Source organism: Macrobrachium rosenbergii, chromosome 21 (genome assembly GCF_040412425.1).
Source record: "Macrobrachium rosenbergii isolate ZJJX-2024 chromosome 21, ASM4041242v1, whole genome shotgun sequence".
Classification (NCBI taxonomy): domain Eukaryota; kingdom Metazoa; phylum Arthropoda; class Malacostraca; order Decapoda; family Palaemonidae; genus Macrobrachium; species Macrobrachium rosenbergii.
The window spans coordinates 661,434-688,792 of record NC_089761.1 but is presented as its reverse complement, the minus strand read 5'-3'; the positions used below and the strand labels follow the sequence as shown (position 1 = coordinate 688,792).

Here is a 27,359-nt window from a genome sequence, read left to right as displayed (position 1 = left end):
GTGAATCGGGAGTGGAAGATTTTCTTACCGACTCATCCAGAACCTGCTTGTATAGAGCGTAGCACACTTCACAACCGTCTGGGTGCCAAACAGTCAGGTCCCCCACGTGGACTGCGCAGCCGGACTGGGACCTGCAGACTTCATGCCCGCTGGCCTGGTTCAGCACAGCGGTGCACCCCTGCTCCTGACAACGCACCATCTGCAAGTTGAACGATAAATGAGTATGCTAATAAGACTGCCGGAGTAGTGTCTTAGAATAGTAGTTATCCAAGTAGGTCCCGCCGGAGTTAACCGGGGAGAAAAGGGGCTACTGGAACGACATGATTAACTACCTAGAGGGACCGCCAGAGTTAATCCGGAGCGACGGGAAAGGTCCCAAAAGGATAGTTAATTACAATATTAAATAATAATAAACGAACACACACACACACATATATATATATATATATATATATATAAAACCATATCGGATATATATAAAACCCGCCGGAGTAAACCGGGAAGTTAACGGGCCTACTGGGATATGTAAAAGTACTCCATGGGGCCGCCGGAGTTAATCCAGAGCCAAGGGTAGGTATCAATAAGTAAAAAACGTATAAAATATGTGTATATATGTGAAGCGAACAAAAACATCTGCGACTAGGGAAAGATTAACTATAAGGTGTACTTTTCCACTTGGGGCCGGAGAGAGTCCTGTACTTCAAAACGGTGACGGCGGAGGAGGTGTAGTGAACACCGTCCGACCAAACACCGTCCCCACCAGAGTGGGTGAAACAAGGGCATCCGGCCATTAAGCAGAGAAAAACACCAAGATAAATAGCTGGTGGAGAGAAGATACTGGGAATAGGTGTACTTGAAGAGGACAAATATAAGTGTCATACCATGTGAACGACAGAAGACAGTCAGGTGGGATACTCCAACTGGCAACCAGAACACAATCTCCCCACCCGAGGTGTGTTCGAAGAACTATCTCGGATGGGAAAAGACGCGTACTGACACAAGAATGGGAGGGGATAATATAGGCTATGAGTGTGGGACTCTGGTAGCGACCAGGGAGTGGGTAGGCACACCCCGAGCGCCATGAGAACCTACTCCCTCCCTCCGATCGGACGAACATGTACGAACGATACTGAGAGAGAGGAAGAAAGGGAACACTCAAGGACAAAGCAAAGAAAGGGATGAGAAACAGGGGTGTGGGAGCACCCCCGGTCCCCTACTGTGGTCTCGAAAGGAATGACCGGATAAGGTCAGGTGACGAGAGAACAGCCAATCAATGCAGAGGGAGGGGATAAAGGCTATGGCGAAAGGAAAGGATAAATCTCGGCCTTGGTAAGATAACATATAAATGAAAGCTAACCAAGGGTGGGAGAGGGTGGAGGGGGAAAGGCGATAGGAGAGAGAATGTGTTAGGAGGGGTAAAACATGAAGTGGAGAATAACCCGAAGATGTGGCTCGGAAGGAGAAGGCAACATGAGGGACCCTCGTTATTCCAGCTTAACTATTTAGTACTGTAAAGACTAAACGGAAAGGCCGAAATAGGGAGAGGGAAAAGCGTCAGCCCAACTCACCAACCAACGCCACATAAAGGGAAGCCAACATGAATCCCCTACACACAGAGCTCTCTCCTAGCCAGTAGGAGACCGCCAAGCCATAGCCTAGGCTAGCCTTACCCAGCTGGGGGCTGGGGAAGGAAACCCAGGAGAAGTATCTACTCCACCAACTTACAGTTAACTTAGCCTAGGCAAAATGAAAATGATCTAAATAATCATAAGCGCATGTAGAAAGGAAGACCAAGCCCCACGCGATATGAGCGCGGAGGGAAAATGGCCGACCTCCCTGACAAAAATTCTCAGTTAATATCTGTAAATATCAAAGACATCCGTGCGCTTAGCATAAAACAAGCAAAATAAGCATAAACGTACCATCTCAAACAAAACATCCCAACCCTGGAGGAAGCAAATGTCCAAATTATAACGCGTATAACAAGGGATAAAGGCGGATAGGCCCGAGAGGGAAACTCGAAGCCTAAACGACAATAATAGAGACTTCCCCCAGAGAAGGGTGATATAATATATAAAACCCAATTGAATATATATATAAATAATAAACAAAAGGGTACAAAAGGAAAAAAGGACGGGGAATAAGCCCCGACCTAGTCCCGAGCCGACATAAGGTCACATGGCGTCGGGCGATGGGGATGAGACTGGCAATAAATCCTCCTAATTATTTAACTAGGGGGAAATAAAACACCTCAACCACCCAAAGTAATACACAGAGATGGTACTCAACTTAGGTGAGGAATCCAATGAAGATGCCATTGCTTGAGAATTCAAGAAAAGCGCACACGAATAGAAGCACAACAATAGCGAACGCGTGCTAAAAGTGGAATGTGGGTGACGCCGGCTTGTTTACAGTCCGCGAGTGGTGCGGGGTATGTAACGGCACCTCACTCTGTAGGACTTTTGACATTGGGAAGGTTTACAGGGCGGAGGCCTGTGATTGTGACAATCTCACCCTTTCTCATACACGACTCCATACCATGGAGATCGCACTGGGGGTAGTAACTCCGGCTTAGCTTTTTAGCTTTTCTCTGGTATATTTAGCAATAGCTTTACCTTGAAATAAGTGCTGAAAGGTTATTTCACCGGCTGACACAGGTCGAGAAACCCAGAAATGAAGCATTTGTCTACAAGCTAAAATTATTGTGAATTGGTGGATCTCGTATTAATATTTTAAGAGAACTTTTAATGGGCAGAACCCAAAGGATCTTTGTTGTTGTCCATAAGAGTAACTTGAGCTATGTCATTTCAGGTGTTCCTCAGGCTTGTGTTCATGGACCTTTGCTATGTATTATCTATACTAATTGTATGTGACAAGGTCAGGCAAACAATCTGATTCCATATGCCAATAATGCCAACTCATCTAGCTGTTGATCCATCTCCATGCCTTACGTCTGTAGTTGCAGAATCCTTGAATAGCGGTCTGGCACATATTCATGAGTGGATCAGGCTTTGGGGCATGGCGCTTAACCCGTCTAAAACCCAAACTATGGTAGTCGATCCATAACACTTGCCTTTGCATCCTGATTTGACTTTTGAGAAGCTTGTATGTAATATTGCTTCCTCAGTTTCCCAAAAAGTTTGTATCTTGCAGAAATTTTTCGAATATTTCGTGATGATGCTATTATATCTAAATGTTTTAATGCTTTTCCTCTTCCTTGTTTGGAATACTGTTCTCCAGTAGTTTTCCTGTGCTGATTCTTATCTCAAACTCTTGGATAGAATTATGTCATAAGTCAAGTTTATTTTGCCAACTCTTATGTTGACTTGTTGCATAGACATAAAGTGAGTTCATTATTTTTGTTGCATAAAATGTACTGCAATGACAAACATCACTTTCACTCTCTTTTACCTGACCTAGCTGTTTTTGCTTGCACCAGTAGGCAGGTGGCTGCCTTAAAATTTAAACAATTTACAAATTTATTTTGATATTAAAGGATCAAATTTATACATCCCTTGACTGATATTCATATTATGGTTGTAACTTTCTTGTATGAAGCTAGATTCAATGATATTCCTTTCCAGTGCATTATTAGAATATACAGTCCTTTTTGCCTCTTCCCAGTTGATAGCATGATTGCTCTCACTAGCATGTACAAAAATACCACTGTTCTCCTGTGCATATCTTACACATTTCTGGGTTGTCCGACCTGTGTCAGCCGGTGAAATAACCATTCAGCACTTATTTCTAGGTGAAGCTATTGCTAAATATACCAGAGAAAAGTTAAATGCCAAGCTGGAGTTACTACCCCCAGTGCGAGCTCCGTGAAATGGAGTCGTGTATGAGAAAGGGTGAGATTGTCACAATCACAGGCCTCCGCCCTGTAAACATTCCCAATGTCAAAAGTCCCACCGAGTGAGGTGCCGTTATAGACCCCCGCACCGCTCGCGGACTGTAAACAAACCAGCGTCACCTATATTCCATTTTTAGCACGTGTCGCTTTTGTTCGCCTTTTCTGTGTGCGCTCTTTTGTGCCTTATTTTCTTGGCTTAATGGCATCCTCCCAGGATTCTTCATCACCTAAGTTGAGTACCATCTCTTTATTTTATTTTAGGCGGTTGAGGCTCCTTATTTCCCTCTAATTTAATAATTAGGGGATTTATAAAGCCCGCCTCGTCCACCTTCTCCCGGCCTCATGTGACCTTCAGTCTCAAAAGGGATTTTTATGTCGGGGGCTTGTTCCTCTTCATTTTCTTATGTTTTGTGCCTTTTGCTTATCCTATATTCAGTTTGGCATTACTATTTATTGTTTTGTTACCCTTCTCTGGGGAAGTTCGGGTCCTTGTCGTTTAGGCTACGGGTTTCCCCCTTCGGGCCTATCCGCTCTTTATCAATTCTTATATGTGTTGCATTTTGGACCCTCACTTCCTCCAGTGTTTGGGTATATTATTTGAGATGGTACAGTTATGCTTATTAGGTTTATTTTAGGCCTAGCGCACGGATGTTTTTGATATTTACGGATTATGTCCTTTGTTTTTAATCTTGAAGGTCGGCCATTTTCCCTCCGCGCTCTTATCGCGTTGGGTTTGGTCCTCCCTTCTATATGTGTCTTTATAATTATTTGAATTATTGAATTATTTTATTTATGCCTAGGTTAGGTTAACTTTTTAGGCTAGTCTGGTAGATACCTTCTCCCCCTGGGCTACCTCCTTCAGCCAGCCGGCTGTGTTAGGTTAGCCTAGGAGTTAGGCTATGGCGTTCTGTTTCCTTCCTCGGAAGGGAGGTTTAGGTGTGTAGGAGGGCCTCATGGTTGGTGCTTCCCTTCGGGTTGTGTTATGGTTAGAGGTGTTGGGCCTGTGTTATCTCCCTCTCCCTGTTTCGGCCTTTCCGTTTGGACTGTTGAGTCCTAGTAAGGTTAAGCTGGAATAGCGAGGGTATCTTGGCGTAGCCTACCCTTGTCCGATCCACACCTTCGGTTAGCTTTCCAACTTCATGTATATACCCCTCTCCTACCTCCTTTCTCCCCTCCTTGCTCTCTCCCCCCTTGGTTCGCTTTCATGTACTTTGTTAACTTACCAAGGCTTGAGAGCTTTATCCTGTTCCTCACGCTATAGCCTACATCCCCTTCCTCTGCATTGATTGGTTTTGTCCTCTCGGTACTGGGTTTCCGACCTTACCCGGTCGGCACCCTGTCGAGAGTCTTGTTTGGTGACCGGGTGCTCCCACACTCCTGTTCACCATTCCTTTACCTTTCTTTGCTCATTTGGCCTTTGAGGGTTCCCCATTCTCTCCTCTCTCATTATCGTTCGTACATGTTCGTCCGATCGAGAGGGAGAAAGGTGGATCTCATGGCGCCCGGGGAGTGCTTACTCACCCCCTGGTCGCCGCTACTGGTCCCCCTCTCCTGGCCTGTCCCAACTCTCCCCCCTCCCTCTAGCGTCAGTGCGTTGTTTTTCCCCAACCTGGGTGTCGTTCTTCCAGACCGTCACCTCGGGGAAAAATTGTGTACATGTAGCCAGTTAGAGTTTCCCACCTGACTGTCTTCTGTCTTATTCACACGCCATTGATGTTTACCTTCGTTCTATTCATTTAGAACGCGTACGGTTCCCTAGTATCTACCCTCCGCCGACTAGCTAATTTTGTATTTTCCGCTAGGTAGTCGGGCGTTCTCGCCGCTACCACCGTGGGTACGGTGTATGGTCGGTCGGTGCTCACCACACCTCCTCCGCTGTCACTGTATTAGAGTAACAGGACTCCCCTGGCTCCAAGCAGAAACACCCAACTCTTACTTATAGTTGACCTTTCACTAGCATGTGCATGTATATATATATTTATATATATTTTTGAAATTTTGAATTTTACATGTCTTTTCGGGACCTTCCTGTTGCTCCGGATTAACTCCAGCGGTCCCTTTATGTTGTTTTTGATCTTGCATGATCTAGTAGACCCCTTATCCTTCCAGTATGCTCCGGTGGGGCCTATCTGGTCTAATTATCTATTATCCTAAGACACTGCTCCAGCACCCTACTCCGGCGGCCTTATCAGCATACTCATGTACCCGTCCACTTACAGATGGTGCTTTGTCAGGAGCAGGGGTGCACGGCAGTCCTTCAGCAAGCTAGTGGACATGAAGTCTGCAGGTCCCACTCCGGGTGCGCCGTTCATGTAGGGGACCTGGTCGTCTGGCACCCTGATGGCTGTGAGGTGTGCTACGCTCTCTATGAGCGGGTTCTGGATGAGTCGGTAAGTTAGTTATTTCCTTTCCGATTCATGCTTTTCTTTGAGTTTTGTCTCTTATGGATAATTGGAGTATATTCTCTTTTTAGGAGGTTTAGTCACCTGACTTTCTCCTTCTTTCAGATTGACCGCAGCTCTTGTGACTCTTTGCTTATGACCCTCAAGACCTGGGTCAGTGGCTTCGGGAGGAACGTCGGGGCAGGGAAATCCTACTTCCTTTCTAAGGACATCTGCAGCGTTCTCTTCCCTGGCGCCTGGATCTCAGCGTCAGTTGCTGACGAGGTAGCCGCCCCTTTGATCGCTGGGATCCAGGAGATGACTCAGCCCTCCCAGGAAGACGTGGCCGCATGCGGAGAGGTCACCGAGGATGTTGCGGCTCTTAATTTGAATCTGGAGCCCATGAACGTAGACCTGGATCTCCAAGCAGGTAAGGTGGTAAGTGAGGCAGGTGAATATCTGTTTAGCTCTCCTTCTTCTTCTGCTTCTTCTTTCCGGGGATTCGTGAAATCCTCTTGCCTTATGGACGGTGCAAGGTCTACCGTCCCTAAGGTTAAATCTGTTAAGAAAAAGACCTTGAAGTCCCAGAAAGTCCGCTCCGGGGTTCCCTCGAAGACGTCACGGGCTCCTAGCCCCATGCCGTCTACGAGCAAGGCCTCTACCTCTGGGAAGGGAGCACGACCCAAGCAAAGTAAGGAGGTTCCCCCCCTCCTTCCTTTGATGCAGAAGCATTTGCTGAGCTTCTTATGCAGAAGCTCGACAAAAGAGTTGACGACAAGCTGTCGCAACTCTCGAATCAGTTGTCATCCTCTAATGCTTCCGTGCTTTCCCTATCACAGCAGGTCAAGTCCCAAGGGACCTTAATCTCTGGATTCATGCGTGGCGGAGCGGCCAACAGATCTTTCTCCGTTCCGGACACCTCCAGCCTTCCTCCCTTTGATAAGGGGAACCCTTGGCGCCTGACCCTTTATGCTCCCCAGCATGAGGGTACCCTTACTATCGAGGGCCTAGGCACCCGTAGGTTGGAGGAACTCGAATTCTTCCCTCCTGGTCTGGAATCTCCTTACCCAGGTTTTGCCAGACTCACTGAGGAGGCATGGATTCGGTCCGATAAGGTCCCCAAGGAGACTGTCATCTTCCCGAGGGACCAGGCCCAGTCGTCTCTGCTAAGGACTCTATCGGAGTGGCAGGCGGAGAACACCAAACTCACCCCGGCCAAGGGTGCGTTTACGATGTTCTCTTTGGGAGAGGTTCTTCCCACCCCTTGCACCTCAAAAGTGGCTTCCCTCACTAGCCAAGCTTGCATGGAGGGTAAGCCTCTTCCTCATCTCTGGGACACAGATCCCACCTCTCTTGTCTTCCCCAGAGATTCTCAGTTTTGGGAAGGAGCCCCAGCCACTTTCACGGTAACACGACTTGACCCTGACTGCGCTTCTAACCTGTTCAGTGAGCAACTGCCTAAGATCCCGGAGTCGCTCCAGAAAGCTGAAGCTGAGACTAAGGACAGGCTTAGCAGGTCCTTAAACTCTCTGACTTTGGCAGAAGCAACGTCAGTGGTCTACAGCGAAGACGCTTTATTCCAGGTACTGACGAAATCTCTCTTAGCGAGTTTTCAGCAGGACCTGTATGACTTCATCAAGGCCCGGATGAACTGCCGAAAGCACATCTTTTTGGCAGCCACCATCCTTCATGAGCCTAACAGGCTTATGAAAAGTTCCATCTGGGGAGCTAATCTCTTCCCCCAGGAAGAGGTTGATACGGTCCTAGCTGAGGCAACTAGGGCCAATCAAAGTCTCCGCTCCCGTTGGGGTCTGTCATTCAAGAGGAAACAGTCTGAGCCCGCCGGAACCCACCCTAAGTCCGGGAAGAAATTTAAGAAATTCAAACGGTTTCCTACTCAGACTGTCTTGCAGGCTGTCCAGGTTCCCGCTCCTGGTCATCCTTCACCCTAACAGTCCCAACCTCAACCTCAGTATGTGCTGGTCCAATCAGCCTCTCGCTGCCCCTTCATATGTCTCTTCCCCGGCTTTCAATGCTTCATATGAAAGCCAGGGGGCATTTCGTTCAATACAGAATGCAAGGGGAACTAGAGCCAGAGGATACTTTAGAGGTAGGGGAACACCTCGCTCCTCCTCCAGAGGAAGAGGAGGCAGAGGCTCCAGAGGAAGCAGACCCTCTCCCGCCCAGTGAGATATCTCAGGTAGGTGGGAGGTTGTATCATTTTCGGGACCAGTGGAGCTTCAGTCCCTGGGCCCAGAGCATAGTCTCCAAAGGACTGGGGTGGAGTTGGTGCAAGGGTCCTTCCCCCCCAGTCAGGTTCCATCAATCACCGTCCAAGGCTCTGAAGGACTTTGTGAAAGATCTATTACAAAAGAGGGCAATAAAGAAAGCGAGACCTGAAATTTCAAGGCAGACTGTTCAGTGTTCCAAAGAAAGGTTCCAGTCAGCGAAGAGTAATTCTAGACTTGTCTCATCTAAATTCTTACATTCAATGTGACAAGTTTCGAATGCTTACAATCTCGCAGGTTCGAACCCTACTGCCCCGTGGAGCCGTAACCACCTCTATAGATCTTTCAGACGCTTATTATCACGTCCCGATTGCGAGAAGGTTCTCTCCTTATCTGGGGTTCAGACTGGGAAATCAAGCATACTCGTTCAGGGTCATGCCATTCGGTCTCAATATAGCCCCCAGAATCTTCACCAAACTGGCAGATACGGTAGTTCAGCAACTCCGGTCTCAGGGGATCATGCTAGCCGCATACCTGGACGATTGGATCGTTTGGGCATCCAACGCCAATGAATGCCGGAGAGTGACAGCCATAGTAATCGGCTTTCTGGAATCTCTAGGCTTTCAAATAAACAGGGAGAAATCCCGCCTAGTACCGGAGAGTCGCTTTCAATGGTTAGGGATCCAGTGGGACCTGTGTTCACACAAACTATCTCTTCCGCCGGCCAAACGGAGAGAAATAGCCATGGCAACCAGGCAGTTCCTCAAGAACAAGAAAGCTTCCCGTCGTACCCAAGAAAGAGTCTTAGGTTCTCTTCAGTTTGCTTCAGTGACGGATCTACTTCTGAAATCCAAACTGAAAGATATAAAAAGGGTATGGCGGAGCCGAGCCAACGTCAGGTTCAGGGACAAGGTGTCTCTGATTCCGCCGATTCTGAAAAAGAGACTCCGGCCTTGGACGACAGTAAAGAGCTTATCGAAGTCAGTACCTCTTCAATTTCCTCCTCCGGCATTAGTAATTCACACCGACACTTCCCTAAGCGGGTGGGGAGGATACTCTCAACACAAGAAGGTACAGGGGACTTGGTCCACCATGTTCCGCCAGTTCCATATCAACGTCCTGGAAGCTATGGCAGTCTTTCTAACCCTGAAGAAGCTGCGTCCAAACAATCTGATTCATATAAGACTGGTTTTGTTTAGTGTCCCAAAGAAAGACTCAGACAAGCAAAGAGTAATTCTAGACTTGTCTCGTCTGAACTTATACATTCAATGCGACAAGTTTCGCATGCTTACAATCTCGCAGGTACGGACCCTACTTCCTCGTGGGGCCGTCACCACCTCTATAGATCTTTCAGACGCATATTATCACGTCCCGATTGCGAGAAATTTCTCTCCTTACCTGGGGTTCAGACTAGGAAAACAAGCATACTCGTTCAGAGTCATGCCATTCGGGCTCAACATAGCGCTCAGAATATTTACCAAACTGGCAGAGACAGTAGTTCAAGAACTACGGGCTCAAGGGATTATGCTGGCCACATACCTAGACGATTGGATAATATGGGCATCCAACGCCAAGGAATGTCGAAAAGCAACAATCACAGTAATCAACTTCCTGGAATTCTTGGGATTCCAAATAAACAGGAAGAAATCCCGTCTAGTTCCGGCTGCTCAATTTCAGTGGTTAGAATCCAATGGGACCTAAACACACACAAACTGTCACTTCCGCCAGCCAAGAGGAGGAAATAGCCAAAGCTACCAGGCAGTTCCTCAAGAACAAAAGAGCCTCTCGTCGTACCCAGGAAAGAGTTCTAGGCTCTTCAGTTCGCTTCAGTAACAGACTTGTTACTAAAAGCCAGACTGAAGGATATAAACAGGGTATGGCGGAAACGAGCCAACAGCAGAAACAGAGACAAGGTGTGTCTAATTCCGCCGATATTGAGGAAGAGGCTTCGACCATGGTCAACAGTCAAGAGTTTGGCAAGGTCAGTGCCTCTTCAATTTCCCCCTCCATCGCTAGTGATCCATACGGATGCTTCCCTAAGCGGATGGGGAGGATACTCCCAACACAAGAAAATTCAAGGAACATGGTCGACAGTATTCCGCCAGTTCCATATCAACATTCTAGAGGCAATGGCAATATTTCTAACATTAAAGAAACTACGTCCAGCCAGACAGATTCACATCAGACTGGTGCTGGACAGTGCAGTAGTTGTACATTGCCTAAACAGAGGGGGCTCCAAGTCGAGCCATATCAATCATGTAATGATTGCAATTTTCTTTCTGGCAAGGAAACATCTTTGGCACCTGTCAGCTGCCCACCTGGCAGGTGTTCGAAATGTCATTGCAGATTCACTATCCAGGACAACTCCGCTGGAGTCGGAATGGTCCTTGGACAAGACATCGTTCGAGTGGATTTGTCTTCAGGTACCGGGTCTCCAGATAGACCTGTTTGCCACAGAGAGCAACCACAAGCTTCCGTGTTACGTTGCTCCCAATCTAGACCCTCTAGCTCATTCCACAGATGCGATGTCAATCGACTGGAACAGATGGCAAAGGATCTATCTGTTTCCACCAATAAATCTATTGATGAAAGTTTTACACAAACTCAGATCATTCAAAGGTCAAGTAGCACTTGTGGCACTCCAATTGGCCAAGAGCAATTGGTTTTCTTCTACTGGAGTTGAAGCTCCGCACAAACAGATCCCCAATCCAAGATTGACACAAGTAGTGCAAGCTCAGACTGTGTCAGCTTCCTCAAGAATTCTGAGTGCCCTAGCTTTATGGACTTCATGAAGTTTGCAGCTCAGAAAGACGCTAACATTGACCCTCTCAATACACTGTTCATAGAATCAGATAAGAGGAAATCTACACTTAGACAATATGACTCAGCAGTTAAAAAGTTAGCATTATTTCTAAGGGAATCTGAAGCTCAGAAAATGACCACGAATCTAGCAATCTCTTTCTTCAGATCATTATTTGAGAAAGGACTGGCCACTAGTACTATTACTACAACAAAATCTGCTTTAAGAAAAATATTTTTACATGGCTTTAATATTAACCTTACAGACTCATATTTTTCGTCAATTCCTAAAGCATGTGCTCGTCTTAGACCAGCAATCTGTCCACACACGGTTTCCTGGTTCTTAAATGACGTACTTAAATTGGCATCAGACACTGATAACGAATTATGTACATACCCGAGTCTGTTAAGGAAGACATTATTTTTAGTAAGTCTAGCCTCAGGGGCTAGAATTTCTGAACTATCTGCTCTTTCTAGAGAACCAAATCATGTTGATTTCCTCCCGTCAGGAGAAGCTCTGTTGTCTCCAGATCTCAGATTTCTAGCAAAGAATGAGGATCCACAAAATAGATGGTCTCCTTGGAAGATTATTCCCCTTCCACAGGATCTATCTTTATGTCCAGTTAACACTTTAAAAGCTTATTTAAATAGAACTTCTAAAAGAACTTCAGGCCCTCTTTTGTTAGGGAAAATGGGGGTACCATTTCTTAAAGGCCATCAGGCAACAAATTTTTATTTTATTAAACAGGCTAACCCGGATTCAGTACTCGGGTACATGATATTCGGTGGTAGCCACCTCAGCTAATTATTTTCACAATATGAATTTTGATGACCTTAAAAGTATATGGGTGGAAATCACCAACGGTATTTAAACGCCACTATCTTAAGTCCCTAGAGGCTCTTAAATATTCCACTGTAGCTGCAGGAAGTATTGTTCCTCCTGGTCCAGCTCAAGACTAGTATATATAACTTTTGTTGATCCTTATTGTAATGTAATTCTTGATTAAATTACCTATTGGCATATTCTCTCGCCTACCTGCCTCGCTTGCTAGCCCTGCTTTCTAGCCCTTTTAGGTCAGGTCTGCTTCACAGCCTGACTCCTGCCTGTAACATTGATATCCTGTTTTTAAGACATAATCTGTTTAGCATTAAGTATCTTGGTGTTGGTTATTTGGTATTTCTAGACTATGTGCCCTATAGTTTTTTAATTATATTTTGAACTTTATAATTTGAGGTTATTAAAACTCAGTATTGTTCTCTTAGTTTTATTTAGCTCCATTAAGGTAATCTTTTAGATGGTACCACCAAACTATTGTATGGCTGATTCTCTGTTACTATTTCACTGGGTGACACAGGTCGAGCCCAGAAAAGGGATTTTGACAACGGAAAATCTATTTCTGGGGAAGACCTGTGTCACCCAGTGACCCATCCTTATACTTCCTTTCCCACCCGGATAGCATACCAAGCTTGGAGGGTGCTAATTTTGGGATGAAGATGGCGGGCGAGTGGTAGGTGGCAGCAAACGGAAGGTAGTAGGTAGAACGGCTCTCCCATGTTGGGGCTTTGAGAATGGAGAGATCTGTTGGGCAAAGCATCTGTGATAGTGGCTACCACTCACCCCTTAGTGCATACCGACACCATTGTGGTGATCGATCCAGGGTAGTAAACCCTGGCATTATGGATAGCTTTTTCTCTGGTATATTTAGCAATATTTATACCTAGAAATGTGTGCTATTGGAACCGTTTCACTGGGTGACACAGGTCTTCCCCCAGAAATAGATTTTTCTGTTGTCAAAATCCCTTTATAAGGCAGTACAAGCAAATTTTTTGTGTTGTAAGGTTCTTTTTGGTTTTGATATATAGTCTTTTTTGCGCTTCAAATGCAGTGTTTAATACATTGTAAGGATATTTCAATTTCTTGCCTGCATTCCTAATCTCATCTATTTCCCCATCAATATATTCAGGGCTACATACCCGTAATGCTCTTAAAAACGGATGAAAACACTGATTTTTTAACCTTATTGCTTTGTCCAGAATAGAAATGCACATAGGAAGAAATATTAGTGGGTTTTCTATACACACTATATTTAAACCCACTACTATTTCTACATATGAGGACATCCAAAAAGGGTAAGCACCCATCATTTTCCATTTCCATAGTGAATTTAATTGATGGTACTAATTGATTTAACTTGGCAAAAAAGTTATTAACATCTTGGTTCCCTGGCCATACACAAATTATGTCATCAACATGCCTAAACCATGTTATATTGCGTGGGGTTATGTTTAATATTTTCTTTTCAAAAAATTCCATACATAAGTTACTTAACACTGGGGATAGAGGGTTCCCCATTGCAGTACCAAAGTTTTGTGAGTAAAAGTTACCATTAAATTCAAATTAACGTTCTTTCACACATAATTTAATCAGTTCAAAATAAAGTACTTTTAGAAAATGGGATATCCAGCTGTGCGTTCTCTAATAATTTGGATAAAAACTCCATCAGATCATCAATTGGTACCTTTGTGAATAGTGATACTACATCAAAACTTACAAGCCTGGATTCACTATTAATCTGTACAATATTTAGTTTGTTTATCAGGTCCACATTATTTGAGATGATACCTACTATTGGGTTAAGAATATCCACTAGGTACTTCGCTAGCTTGTAAGATGTGGAACCAACTGAACTGATAACACCGTGTAACACAATTTTTGTTCCCCGGTTCTAAAGGTAATTTCCTTGCTTGTTATATCAAATTATTATAAAAAAACACCATTATTTAATCAAAAGTTTGGGTTTGTGGTCAGGACTTTGAAATTTCAAAATTTTCATATTTCTCAAGAAAATACAGTCATACCTCGAAATTACGCAAGGTTAGGTTCCGGAGCCCCTCGTGCAAGGTGAATTTTCCCGTAAGTTTGGCATGGTCTTTAAAAATGCTAATAAATGTTTATTTCCAGAGTTTAAGTACTAAATATGACCCTAATCATGCTCCCAAAGTATTAAGCTAACTTTTAAATGAACTAAAGTTAGTGTAATTTCATTTAAAATTTAGCTTATTACCCTTAAAAAAGGAATACAGTAAATGGTTGACATAAAAACTGAGTACTGCACAGTTTCATAATAGCACATTTACAGTAGGTGCGTATGTATACTAATGTTACCCCTAATTCATGGGATGCCGTTTTCTTTGTCACTTACAGTAAAAGCCGTTTTCTTTGCGTCACCAGGCAAAACGTCATGTGTCAGTCAACAAAAGTACAATTCCATAAAATATCGAAAACATGTACATAATGTTCGTAGAAGGTAGTACAGTACAGGTAAAATTCAATCAATTTAAAATGATATACTGTACAGGTAATGACATACAGAGAAATAATAAGTTGTAAAAGTATGTTTGAGCGCTAACTACGAATGAGAGAGAGAGATACTGTAATAAAGTAACTGTACTGCTTTTGTATTATATTTACGTGCAAATATATAAATACAAATTTTCCATTCTGATTTTACACCAAAAAACACAAAAACTTAAAAATTAAACACTTTCTACAGGGGTATCATCTTTGAAAAATGCAGTAACTAAGGGTATCACATCTTGTAATAAAAGTACACCAACTGAACGTGCTGTAATTACATGCACATACAGATAGCACCAGCACTTTTCTCCGAGGTGAACAGAGTAATTTTCAAAGAATGACAATTATACAACTCTTAGTTACATCTCTGATATTACATTAACGAATTCATTTTATCAAATGAGCGCGACTGAACAACCTCATCTCAAGGTCATGTAAAGTCCTTGTGACAAAGACTTTGCAAATGGACATAATACTTGTATGATATTTATGTACAGAAATATAAATATAAATTTTCCATATCGATTTTACAGTTAAAAGCATGAAAACTTATAAATGTACTTCAAACATTAAACAAGCATTTTCTGCAGGGTATCATCTTTGAAAAATGCAGTAACTTTGCAAATGGGTATCACATCTTGTAAAAGTACACTAAGTGAATGTGCTGAAATTACCTTTGCATCATATTTATGCATGTACAAAAATAAAAATAATACATTTTCGATACAGATTGTACACACGAAAGCATGAAATTTTTCATAGAGATTTTACACATGAAAGCATGAAATGCATTTTTCATAGAGATTTTGCACATTAAAACATGAAATGCATTTTTCATACAGATTTTACACATAAAAGCATGAAATGCATTTTTCATACAGATTTTACACATAAAAGAATGAAATGCATTTTTCATACAGATTTTACACATAAAAGCATGAAAACTTGTAAATTACTTCAAAAATTAAACACCCACTTCTGCAGGGTTTCTCGAGAATTTCGTGTGTTTGAAAAAATCGCGTATGCCCATTAGTTAGGTTCCAGTGAAAAGTTCGTGTGTGTGTGAATTCGCGCAACTCGAATCGTGTAAGATCGAAGTATTACTGTACATTTTTTAAAATGAACCAGTTTATAAAATTCAGTCAATAAAGTAAATATATTTATTACGTGACACAAGCTTATCAAAAGCAAACAAATAAAAGCATATTACACTTTTGAAACAATTATACACATCATAAATGGTTGGATTTCCTCGATTTGCGGTTGTAGTTCAGGTCGCATTCTCGCACTAGGTTCCAGATATAGTCACCCATCATTTTTTCATTGTTGTGGCCCTGGTACCTCCTCTCTATCTCTTTCATATCTTGGTGGAATCACTCGCCTTGTTGTTCTGAGTAGGAGCCCATATTATCCTTGAATCTGTCCAGGTGAGCGTCCAGCATATGGAGTTTCAGCGACGTCCTGCATCCCATGGCTCCAAAAGCCTTGATCCATCCTGCATAAGTTGCTGGTAGTTTTCTGCTCTGTAGTTGCCCAGGAAACCCTTAACAACTGCTTTGAAGCAGTACCAAGCTGTTCTCTCAGTACTACTGAGCTTATTGGAGAACTCAGTAGACTCAAGAACCTTCTTTATCTGAGGTCCAACAAATATTCCACCTTTGAATTTGGCCTCAGATAACTTGGGGAAAAACTTAAAGTACTTGAAAGCAGATGATTCCTGGTTTAGGGCGTTCACGGACTGCTTCATCAGCCCCAGCTTAATGTGCATTGGCGGCATGAGCACAACTCTAGGATCAACCAGTGGCTCCCACATGACGTTCCAGGTCCCAACTACAAATTCTGTTCGCTGCTCCCATTTCTTTCTTTTGTAGTGGTCAGAGGGAGCTCTGCTGTCCCAAAGGCAGAGGAAGCATTGAACTTTGACAAATCCTCCTTGGAGCCCAAGCAGGAAAGCCACCATCTTGAAATCACCAATGATTTCCCAATTGTAGTTGCTGTATTGCAGAGCTTCCAAGAGAACTTTCACACTGTAGTAATCTTCTTTCATGTAGACTGAATGAGCTAGAGGGAGCGTCGGTAACTTGTCATAATTGTGGAGGAGGACAGCTTTTAAACTTGTGGTGCAGCTGTCTATGAATAGTCTCCACTCGCTGGGCACAAACGGCACTCCAATAGAGTCAGATAGTCCAGGTACGTCATGGCAGAAACAGAGGCCATCCCTAACAGTGTAAAAGCCTGAGAAAGGTTCGTGTTGAACTCTCTGACCTGTAATATGCACATCTTACTTGACCAAGTTCCACTGCTTCATCCTGGATAGGAATAACTCTGCATTGGACTATGTCAGACCCATATCCCTGTTTAAGTCATCGAGACTGACAATCGTTGGTGCGATTCACCCCACTCTAGGCTCTAGAATATTTGCGATATTTTCATCAAGCAAGACTTACATCTTTTTATGTAAGAATGTTCTGGAACGATGTCGTTATTTCTTTATTACTAATATTGTGAAAAATTTTAAATATATGATTAAAACATAATATACACAGTAAGTTTTGCAAAAAATAAAGGCATTTTTTAATAAATTTTAATGAATAGCCTAGTATTTTTTACAAACCAAACTTTATATTGTGTAATAGCACTTTTTTCTTTATGTAGAACCTAAGCAACACGAAAAAAATTATTACAAGCCAGGAACAGAGAAATATTTTTTTTTTTTGTTACACTGTGTAATTGGCCCATGGTCGGTATGTTTATCAGTATTGTCCCCTGAGAGTATATTGTGATTTTTAGCCAAATGAGCTTTGAAGGCCACTCCTACCTCGACACTGGCCTGTGGGTGGATATGTAGCTCCAACGGTTGTATATGTTCATCAGTACTGTTCCTGTAGTATATATATTTGTGACTTCTTATACTCTGTATCAGTCTTTCGTCAATGGCTTGGAAATAAAGTCGAAACTGGTCAGGACCTCTTATATTTCACCTGTGGTAATGTGTGATAAATGAATCACGTATAAATAATCATATATATATATATATATATATATATATATATATATATAATATATATATAAACATATATATATATATATATATATTTATATATATATATATATATATATATATATATATATATATATATATATATATATATATATATGATTATTATCACTTTTTGTATGTGATTCATTTATCACACATTACCACAGGTGAAAATAAGAAACGGGCTACATAGGTCCTGACGGTTTTAACTTTATTTCCAATATATGGTATATATATATATATATATATATATATATATATATATATATATATTACATGTAAGTGATCCTTCAGTTATCCGCAGTAAGAGAGCCAAGACCCTGCCGATTAACTCTTTCACGGTACCAGCTTTGTAAGAGCCTGACGCCATCTCTTCCAAACATGTGTGTGTTCGTCGCCCATCGGAGTGGACAAGACAACAAGAGCATCTTGTTTTCTTTCTCTAACGGAACGCGACTTCAACCACACAATATTTCCGTCTCTTTCTTCCTAACCATTGTTGTCTTGATGTATGTACAATCACCACTACTTGCATTGCCATGCAAGCATTCTAATCATGTACTCATAATGTTCCAACGAATCTTCTGTATCAAACTGTGTGTATGTTTCTGTTTGTGAAGACGCCAAATGTCTCGCCATTTCACATATATTATGCTACTGCATTGTATTCATTAATCTGTCTTGGATCTCATGCAATTGGCCATATGTAGAATTTCCTGGCCTTTCCATTGATATATGTTTCATCACTGTATGTTAATCATGTCTCTCAATATCGCCATCTGTTTGTTTGCCGACAAACGCAGATGCCCGAATCTGTACCTGTTTTTACCTGTCTGTGTGTAGATGCTACCTTACTGCTCGCACATGTCAATAACATCTTCGATGATTCTGTACATTTATCTCAATAAGGAACTACCAACAAGCCAGTAAACACCCAGCCAGTATGTCACTCAATCCCCAGTCCTTACACTGGTGACCCCGGAGTGACCCGAAGGACCCAGCCGACCCAAGATGACAACCCACGCTCCAACAGACCCTTCGCTGCCTCGCTGCTTCCCGCTGTTCCGGAGTTCTCAGTAGAAGTCCGACCCTCCGAGATGACCCACCCCACCACCGGAGCCCTGGATGCCTCCTCCAGGAAACCTGAAGCCGCCCCCGCACTCGTACTGGACGAGCTGACCAACGAAGGACCAGCCAGCATCATCCTCAGCCTGCTGCCGCCCCTCTCGAGCTGGCTACCAAGGATCAGCCGCCGTCATCCTTCAGCCCTCGAGCCAGCCACCGAAGGATCATCCAACGTCACCCTTCAACCCGCTCCTGCCGGCCGGTGCCGCCCTTCAGCCTCCTACCCGCCCCTAGCCCAAGCCCTTCGAGCCAACTACAATTGTCGGCAAGACAATTTCCGCATCGATGCCTCGCTTTGGGGGGGAGGGGGAAGTATTGTATGAGCCCGTCGCCCCGACGCCGTCTCTCCCAAACACAACCGCACCGCACCCTCTGCCTGAGCAGTCGTCTCCGCAGCCGGGCCGATTAATCAGACGTTACCCACATCTTGGGGGAGAGTATTTGTAAGAGCCCGACACCGTCTCTTCCAAACACGTGTGTGTTCGTGTGTTCGTCGTCCATCGGAGTGGACAAGACAACAAGGGCATCTCGTTTTCTTTCTCTAACGGAACTCGACTTCAGCCACACAATATTTCCGTCTGTTTCTCCCTAACCATTGTTGTCTTGATGTATGTACAACCACCACTACTTGCATTGCCATGCAAGCATTCTAATCATGTACTCATAATGTTCCAACGAATCTTCTGTATCAAACTGTGTGTATGTTTCTGTTTGTGAAGACGCCAAACGTCTCGCCATTTCACATATATTATGCTACTACATTGTATTCATTAATCTGTCTTGAATCTCATGCAATTGGCCCTATGTAGAATTTCCTGGCCATTCCATTGATATATGTTTCATCACTGTATGTTAATCATGTCTCTCAATATCGCCATCTGTTTGTCTGCCAACAAACACAGATGCCCGAATCTGTACCTCTGTTTTTACCTGTCTGCGTGTAGATGCTACCTTACTGCTCGCACACGTCAATAACATCTTCGAAGATTCTGTACATTTATCTCAATAAGGAACTACCAATAAACCAGTAAACACCCAGCCAGTATGTCACTCAATCCCCAGCCCTTACAGCTTCACCATTTTTGGTTGGTGGCAGATTCACCAACCCCTCGGGCTGTACAAACATGCATAGCGAAAAGTTTTTTCTTTTGCCCCCTGTAACCTTATATTTCATGCTACCTTAATGAATTTGATGTTACAGTAAAACTAACGAGTTGTAATTCATTGTATTATGTTAAAAAGTCTCTAAAACTTAATAAAGCGTCCACATCATGAGTTGAAGTTAGCCATATTGGAAAATTTGTTGCCACTTTTTTTCTTAATTCACCAAAAATTGCTACAGTATACGGATACCTAAATTGATTTTTATTCAGCACAAAAGCAAAATAAATTGGCTCTCTTTTGAGATATAATTCACTATTATTTGTGTTGGATATGATCTGACAAAGATAACTGAAACAAATGCAAGATTTACGCACGAGTTGTAGGTTATCGGTAAGTGATACCTGTTTGTTAATAATTTTCATAAAATCACCAAAAGTGGGTCAATTGAGATATCTAATTTTTTATTTACACAGTGAGAAAGTAATATAATTTGCATTTCATATGATATATCCTTCATTACTATTTGTTATGTATGACACAGCACACTCCTTAATAAAAAAAAAGTAAACAAACTCACATGAGCAGTCAGAGAGAACTTATGAATAAAAGGAAATTTCAAAATTTATATATATATATATATATATATATATATATATATATATATATATATATCAATAAGGGGTAGAGGAGACACACACATGTACAAACTGTCTTTATTCCAACGTTTCGTAATTATCCATTTAATTACATCATCAGGGCTGTTAAAATGAAACATAAAATGCCTTGTAAAATTGTAAAAAGTAAAAATTAAGAATTTAAAAAGGTAAAAATTATTCTTACCAAATTTAAGAAGTATATACAACATTAAAATTAAGGGAATGAACACAATTTAGAAAATCTTTACATTAGACTAAAAAGTAATAGAAATTCAATAAACTAAAAATGAAAATAGCAGCGAACAGAGTAATAGAACAAAAGGTTAAACGCCCGACCTAGAGGAGTGACAGCGTCAAACTAAACGTAAACATAAATGGAAACAACACAAGTCAAGACAAATACAGAGGGGAGGAGGAAGTATGAGTGTTTAAGGACGGAACAAGTTGTTTAATCAAAAGTGATTATAAAATAACAAGATCTTGGGGGTTGGTGGTATGGCCCAAAATGGAGAAGTCCCTATTATCGATATATGTTTTACAAAATTTGGAGTGATTTCTGATATTGTTCCTTATTGTAATTTTAGATAAAGTTGACTACATATCACGTATGCAAGCCCTACCGGATGATGATACGACATACAAAAAACTAACAAAAAATCCCCTTGATCAAGTCATAAAAAGTTTCAACATCACAGTGAAAAAAATCCTTAAAGATAAAAAAGAACTAATAGGTCAGTTGTCGGTAAAATTTCCCTCGTTACCTTACTTGTACGGATTAGTAAAAACACACAAAGAAAACAATCCTATGCGGCCTATTATCAGTACTGTTGGCTCAATATCATATAAACTTTCGAAACATATTACCAAACTCTTGTCTCCGTTACTTGGAACTATCTCAGATTCTCACATATATAATAGTCTAGATTTAGTTGATAAATTAAACAAAATAACTTTTTGCCCCACTGATAGATTCGTTAGTTTTGATGTTTGTTCCCTTTTTACTAAAGTCCCTATAGATTCCATTTTAGAGTATCTTAGTAATGAATTAATCCATCACAAATTACCTCTACCTGTAAGTCATATCATTTCTCTCACTAGGTTGTGCATTTGTGATTGTAAGTTTATATTCAATGGTGCATTTTACCAACAAATATTTGGTATGGCAATGGGCAACCTTTTATCCCCACTCCTGTCAACTTGTACATGGAATTCTTTGAAAAATGATATATACCTAATATCATTTATACTCCTTTAAAGTGATATAGGTATGTTGACGATATTTTAGCTGTTTTGCCTGCTGGTATTGATGTAAATGATTTGCTCTGTAATTTGAATAACCAGGTACGATCCATTAAGTTTACGTTAGAAATAGAAAAAGACAATTGCCTCCCTTTCTTAGATGATTTAATACATAGAGAACCATTTCAATGTAAATTCAGTATTTATAGGAAACCAACCAACAACTTAACTTATGTCCATTTTTATTCAGGCCAACACCTCAACATCAAAATATCAATTTTTTCCTCTATGTTTTTACGAGCCTTGCGCATTGTCACTCCCCAGTATTTGGATAAAGAAATTGAATACATAAGAAAAATAGGGACAGATTTATGTTATCCTTCACATATACTAGATATTTGTTATAACAAAGCCCACAAAAAGTTTTATAGTGAAAGTAACATGAAGAAAGAAACCCCTGAGAACATTCTTAGCTTGCCTTATTTTAGTGGTTTTGAAAACATAAAATCATTGTTAAAACCTTTTAATGTAAACCTTGTTTTTTCTTATAATAACACACTCAAAAGAATGTTAATAAAAAATAGCCCTAAAGAAAACAACAACATAATATATAAAATTCCATGTTTGGATTGTCCCTCCTTTTATATTGGCCAGTCTAGCAAAGATTTAGATGTACGTATTAAGCAACATAAGTATTCAGTCAAAACTGGACAAGCATCCAAAATATATTCATTCATTTAAGTGAAAACTCTCACAGGATAAATTGGACTGAAAGCTCAGTGATTGCCAGATCGAAAGATTTCTCTTCAAGAAATCTATTGGAGTATTTTATTATCCAGCTTACTTCCAGTTGTAATTTTAATCTTATCCCTGGCATGTATTATTCGGACCCCTGTATTAGAAAAATGTTCAAGAATGACCTAAAAGATAATATCACTGACTTAACTACAAGGTAGCTACTTGATATATATTTTCTATATATCCGTATGTTTAATATAATCTTTTTTATTTGTAAAAATGTTCATCTTGCAAAAAGTTATTATTGTTTACAAAAAAAAAAAAGAGAATTATTGTGTTGTACTGAAAATTTTTAGGTGTTCAGTCACGAACCTGTATAATCTTTTAATTGTCCTGTCCCTGCTCTTGAACGGTTGATCCTAATCCTTTGTAAAAACCTCTTAAATATTTAATCCTGTTTTGGCAGATCTACTAATTCTTCAATTGTGTTGGATTCCAGGTACATATGTTTCCTTTATAATCCCCATCTGTCATTTATATGAGCTTTCTTTGTAAACATACTTTTATATTTCTTCAGTCTGCTAAGTAAAGGACTAGTGTCGAAAGGCCTGCAGCACTCCAGTGTTTCCGTTTCCTTAATATTGGATTCTATCTTTATTTATATATTCATCACGTTCCATATTTTCATGATTCAGTTATATATATATATATATATATATATATATATATATATATATATATATATATATATATATATGTAATTCTAATAGCTACAGTGCCCTCTTAACTTCTCGAATTCTTCGCGCTTTTTTGGATATGCTTGTAACTACGAAGCCGAAAGGATCCAAACGGAAGAAATTGAAGAGTCTGTGAATGCCAGGTTGGCAACGTGACCTCCCTGTGAATATGGAATTCGGGTTCGCTTCCCGCGACCAGCGTTCACAGGCTCTTCAATTTCTTTCGTTTGGATCCTTTCAAGCCAGAGTTACAAGCATATCCAAAAAGTGCTAAGAATTCGAGAAGTTAAGAGGCATTGTGGCTATTAGAATTACATATGTGTCTAAATTAAAAGTGACCAGTAGATTCTACATTATATATATATATATATATATATATATATATATATATATATATATATATATATATATATATATATATATATATATAATGTGTGTTTGTGGGTATATAGTTAGATCATTTTGTAGTTGATATTTGAAGTTGCAGTTTATGACACTCAGTGATATATATATATATATATATATATATATATATATATATATATATATATATATATATACACACATATATATATATATTGTATATAATTTGTAAAAATGTGTATGGGTATATAATTAGATAATTTTGTAGTTGATATTTGAAGTTACAGTTTATGGCACCCAATGATTTAGAAATGATATGTACACATTGATTTGATGCTTATGACTTTTCATGTGAATTATTGTACAGTATTTGTTTATTTTGTAACTTAAGTTGATTCCAGTACTTTTGAGTTTTACTTTTAATAGTACTATAGCTTTGTTTTTCTTTCAGCTACAATAATACTGAAGCGTCTCGGCTTATTTACTTTGTTGTCCGAAGAAATGAGCAGACTGACTGAAGAAGAAAGGTTATCTTCAAGTGTTTCAACTTCTTCTTCAAGAGAGATTCCAAAAGGGAAAGGGAATTCTTCATCTGAGAAATTAGAAACTTTTAGTTTGAGGTTCTCACACAGGGCTAATTTTAAGTCATCTGTAAATGACAGCAAGTGTGTGCCAGGCATTGAAGAGCTTGAAGAACGAATAAGCTTAAGCCAAAAAAGTAGTCAGGATTCAATGGTTGGACATGATGGCAGGCAGGGGGGAAAAGTTTGCAAACCCGAACTTGCTTTGGAAATATCCTTTTCTACAGTTACAAATGGAGTAAATAGATCAAAAAAGAGTTTAGAGCCCCCTAAATGCAAAAAAAGAAAAAGAAATTTTGAAATGGTTACAAAAAGAAAATCCAAAGCATTTGCGGAAGAAAGGGAAACTATAATCAACAAGAAGTCCAAAGCATTTATGCAAGAAAGTGGGGAGTTAGATATATGTGCAAACTTTAGTACTGAAGAATCACAGAGGAAAGTAATGAGAGGTGCGCAAATAAGAATGATCCCGTGTTTGAAGCTGTACTTATGAAAACATCAAAGTCTACAGTAAAATTTGGCATGTCAGGGGTAGACTTAAACGATGAAAATGATGAGCAGATTAACGTCAAGTCTCTTTTGACTGAGATAGACAGTTACAATGTTCAAGAAAAACAGCAGAAGTTCAATTCTCAAAGGAAAAGAACTTTAGAGAGCTATGATACCTTTCCAAAGCAAATAGTATCACATGCAGACACTGAGTCTCAGTTCAGTCACGCGGTTAATGAAATGTCAGAAAAAAATTATTTTGATGATAGCATGAAATGTATCAGCATCTCTAAAAAAAAGCAAAAAATAGAGATAAAAAATCATGGAAGTATGAGCAATAATGTAAGTTATGAAAGTAGTAGGAGCAATAATAAGATTTATACTGAAGAAGATGAAACTGAAATTGGAATGGTCACTGAAACCATTAACATGAAACTAAAAAAAAATCAAACGAACAGTATCTGTAAGGGAGGAATAAGTTCAGCACTGGATGAAATAAATGCTGATAGTACTAGAGGAGTAAATACTGGTAGTACTGGAAGTTATCCAGAAACTGTGGTTGTCAAGAGTAGTCCTCCTTTTAATTTACTGCATAGATTTGCTTTTCAGACAAAGAGTGAAAACTCCAACAAAATGTATCAGCTTGCTGGAAAAGGAAATGAAAGTGTTAATAAAAATATAGGGACTCATAGTGGACACTCGAACAGCATGTGTCAGCAAATTGCTAAAACAAATGAATTAGAGAATAAAAATGTAGTTTATCCTAAGATGAATTTATTAGATAAGGAAGATACAAATGAGATAAATGAAAGAGAAAGTTCTGTATACCATGAAAACAGGGGTATATTTATTCAAGAAAACAAGCATCCTAAATCAACAAGGTTTAAAGAGGTACCTAATGATGAGAAAGATAGACAAAATGGTGAGATGAGTTTTACTTATCCTGACACACCAAATATTAATCCAAATAAACAGGAAAACAGTTGTAGCAAATATAATTTTAGAAACAGCACACCTGATTCCTTGGTATTGCAAAAGGATGAAGTCTTTGTAGAAATGACATCTGTTAGTAAATGCATCAAGGATACCACTAGCAAGGATCTTGCAAACGTAACTTGTAAGGAAAATACAAGTAGACCCAAGCCCGGTAAACAGGTGTCAAATTTCAAGCGACTTTCACCTTGTTCGAGTCAAGGGTCTTCTTTCAAGTGCCACCCTTCTCCATATTTCATTGGAGGACAAGTTTCGTGTGAAGACCTCGAGGATGTTGATTTTGATTTGAAATTGTGAGGCTCAATAATAGGTTGCAGATTTTGATTACAGGCATTGTTTTTATACATAGATGTAAATTTGGGGTTTTTCAATTTTATTTTTATTACCTGATTTTCATGTTTCCAAGCACTGCCAAAATTTTCATACATATACTGTGTATTTGCCCCTGTGCTTTCCACATAAGCTCAGTGTGTATTATGGTGATAAAGTTTTGTAGTAGATTAAACTACATTTTTGTGTCCAGCCAAAATTGCACTTTTAAGTTATTATCTTTCTTTATTATCAAATGAGTTATAGATGGTAGAAGAAATTCATTTTCCATTTTTATCTAGTTTACCTTCGTGCTCAATAATCTGGTAATTTAGAATTCAGTTCTGCACACAATGTTCTGCCACAGAGGTGAGTAATAAAGCCTTACAGAGACCTTATTGTAGGCTGACTTTTTTAAATGTAAGAAGTTGGGGATTATGTTTGAAAGTCACTCTATTGTATTTGCCAGTGTATCAGACGTGATGGCGCATTAGACACCCTGTTATGAAGGATATTTTGAAGGAAAAACTATTTTGAGGAAAAAGAACTTTGGTTGTGAACCCTAAAAAACATACAGCTGCTCAGTGCCTATGTTCTTTCGCATAGGCTGTAACATCTAGCTTCAGTTTGGTGTTGTGATAAAGCCTTTTGCTGCTGCTGCTGCTGCTGCTGCTGCTACTTGTGAGGCCAGGCTTCTTCTTTCTGCTCCGAAGAAGAAATTCTGTGGTTGTTAAAATGACCAGAGAATAATTAATCGACGACTTAGGTTTGTGTTGTTTACATCTCTGCATTCCATACGCTTCAATAGTTGAAGGAATCGCCACTAAGGTGTAACTCCATTGCTACAATGAAATATCAGTAACTTGAAGAGTTTGAATCTTGTTTCTGTATAATCACTTGTTGACTTGGTCTCTACATATTCCTTAATAATTCTTGTCATTTATTTCTGTTCACTTTTAGTTTTTACCATTGTAATTATAAAATGTATACACATACATGAAACCAGTCGATGCATTCTTCTTTTATTTCAGTCCTATGACCTGTGGTATATACTATGTATTATATACTATGTGTATTTTAACAAGGAATACCGGCATCAATAACCTTTGATGTTCCGATGGTAGAAAACTTGAAATGAAATGAGATACTGAATGCTGAAAATTGAAAGTCTTCCATTGCAGCCACACATAGCCTGTAATGAAAAGTTGGAAAGAGGCCAAAAATAATAAATACTAATGGGAGATTGAAATAATAGAAAGTGTGCAGTAAGGATATATGATTTACCACATAGTCCTGGCATATAAAGACCAAAGACAAAAATGAGAAATGAGAACTATATAATCTGTAACATGGGTATAAACCTGAA

At 40.3% G+C, this 27,359-nt stretch overlaps 1 protein-coding gene across 1 annotated transcript in view; it reads left to right on the top strand.

The window, feature by feature from the left end:
* Window positions 1-27,007, top strand: part of LOC136849652 (uncharacterized) — a 759,811-nt gene extending 732,804 nt beyond the window's left edge. The window contains exon 20 of the mRNA XM_067122953.1: window positions 24,073-27,007. Coding sequence (XP_066979054.1) covers window positions 24,073-24,695 — 623 coding nt within the window. The 3' untranslated portion in view covers window positions 24,696-27,007. The remainder of the gene's footprint in view (window positions 1-24,072) is intronic.
* The last annotated feature ends 352 nt before the right edge of the window (window positions 27,008-27,359 follow it).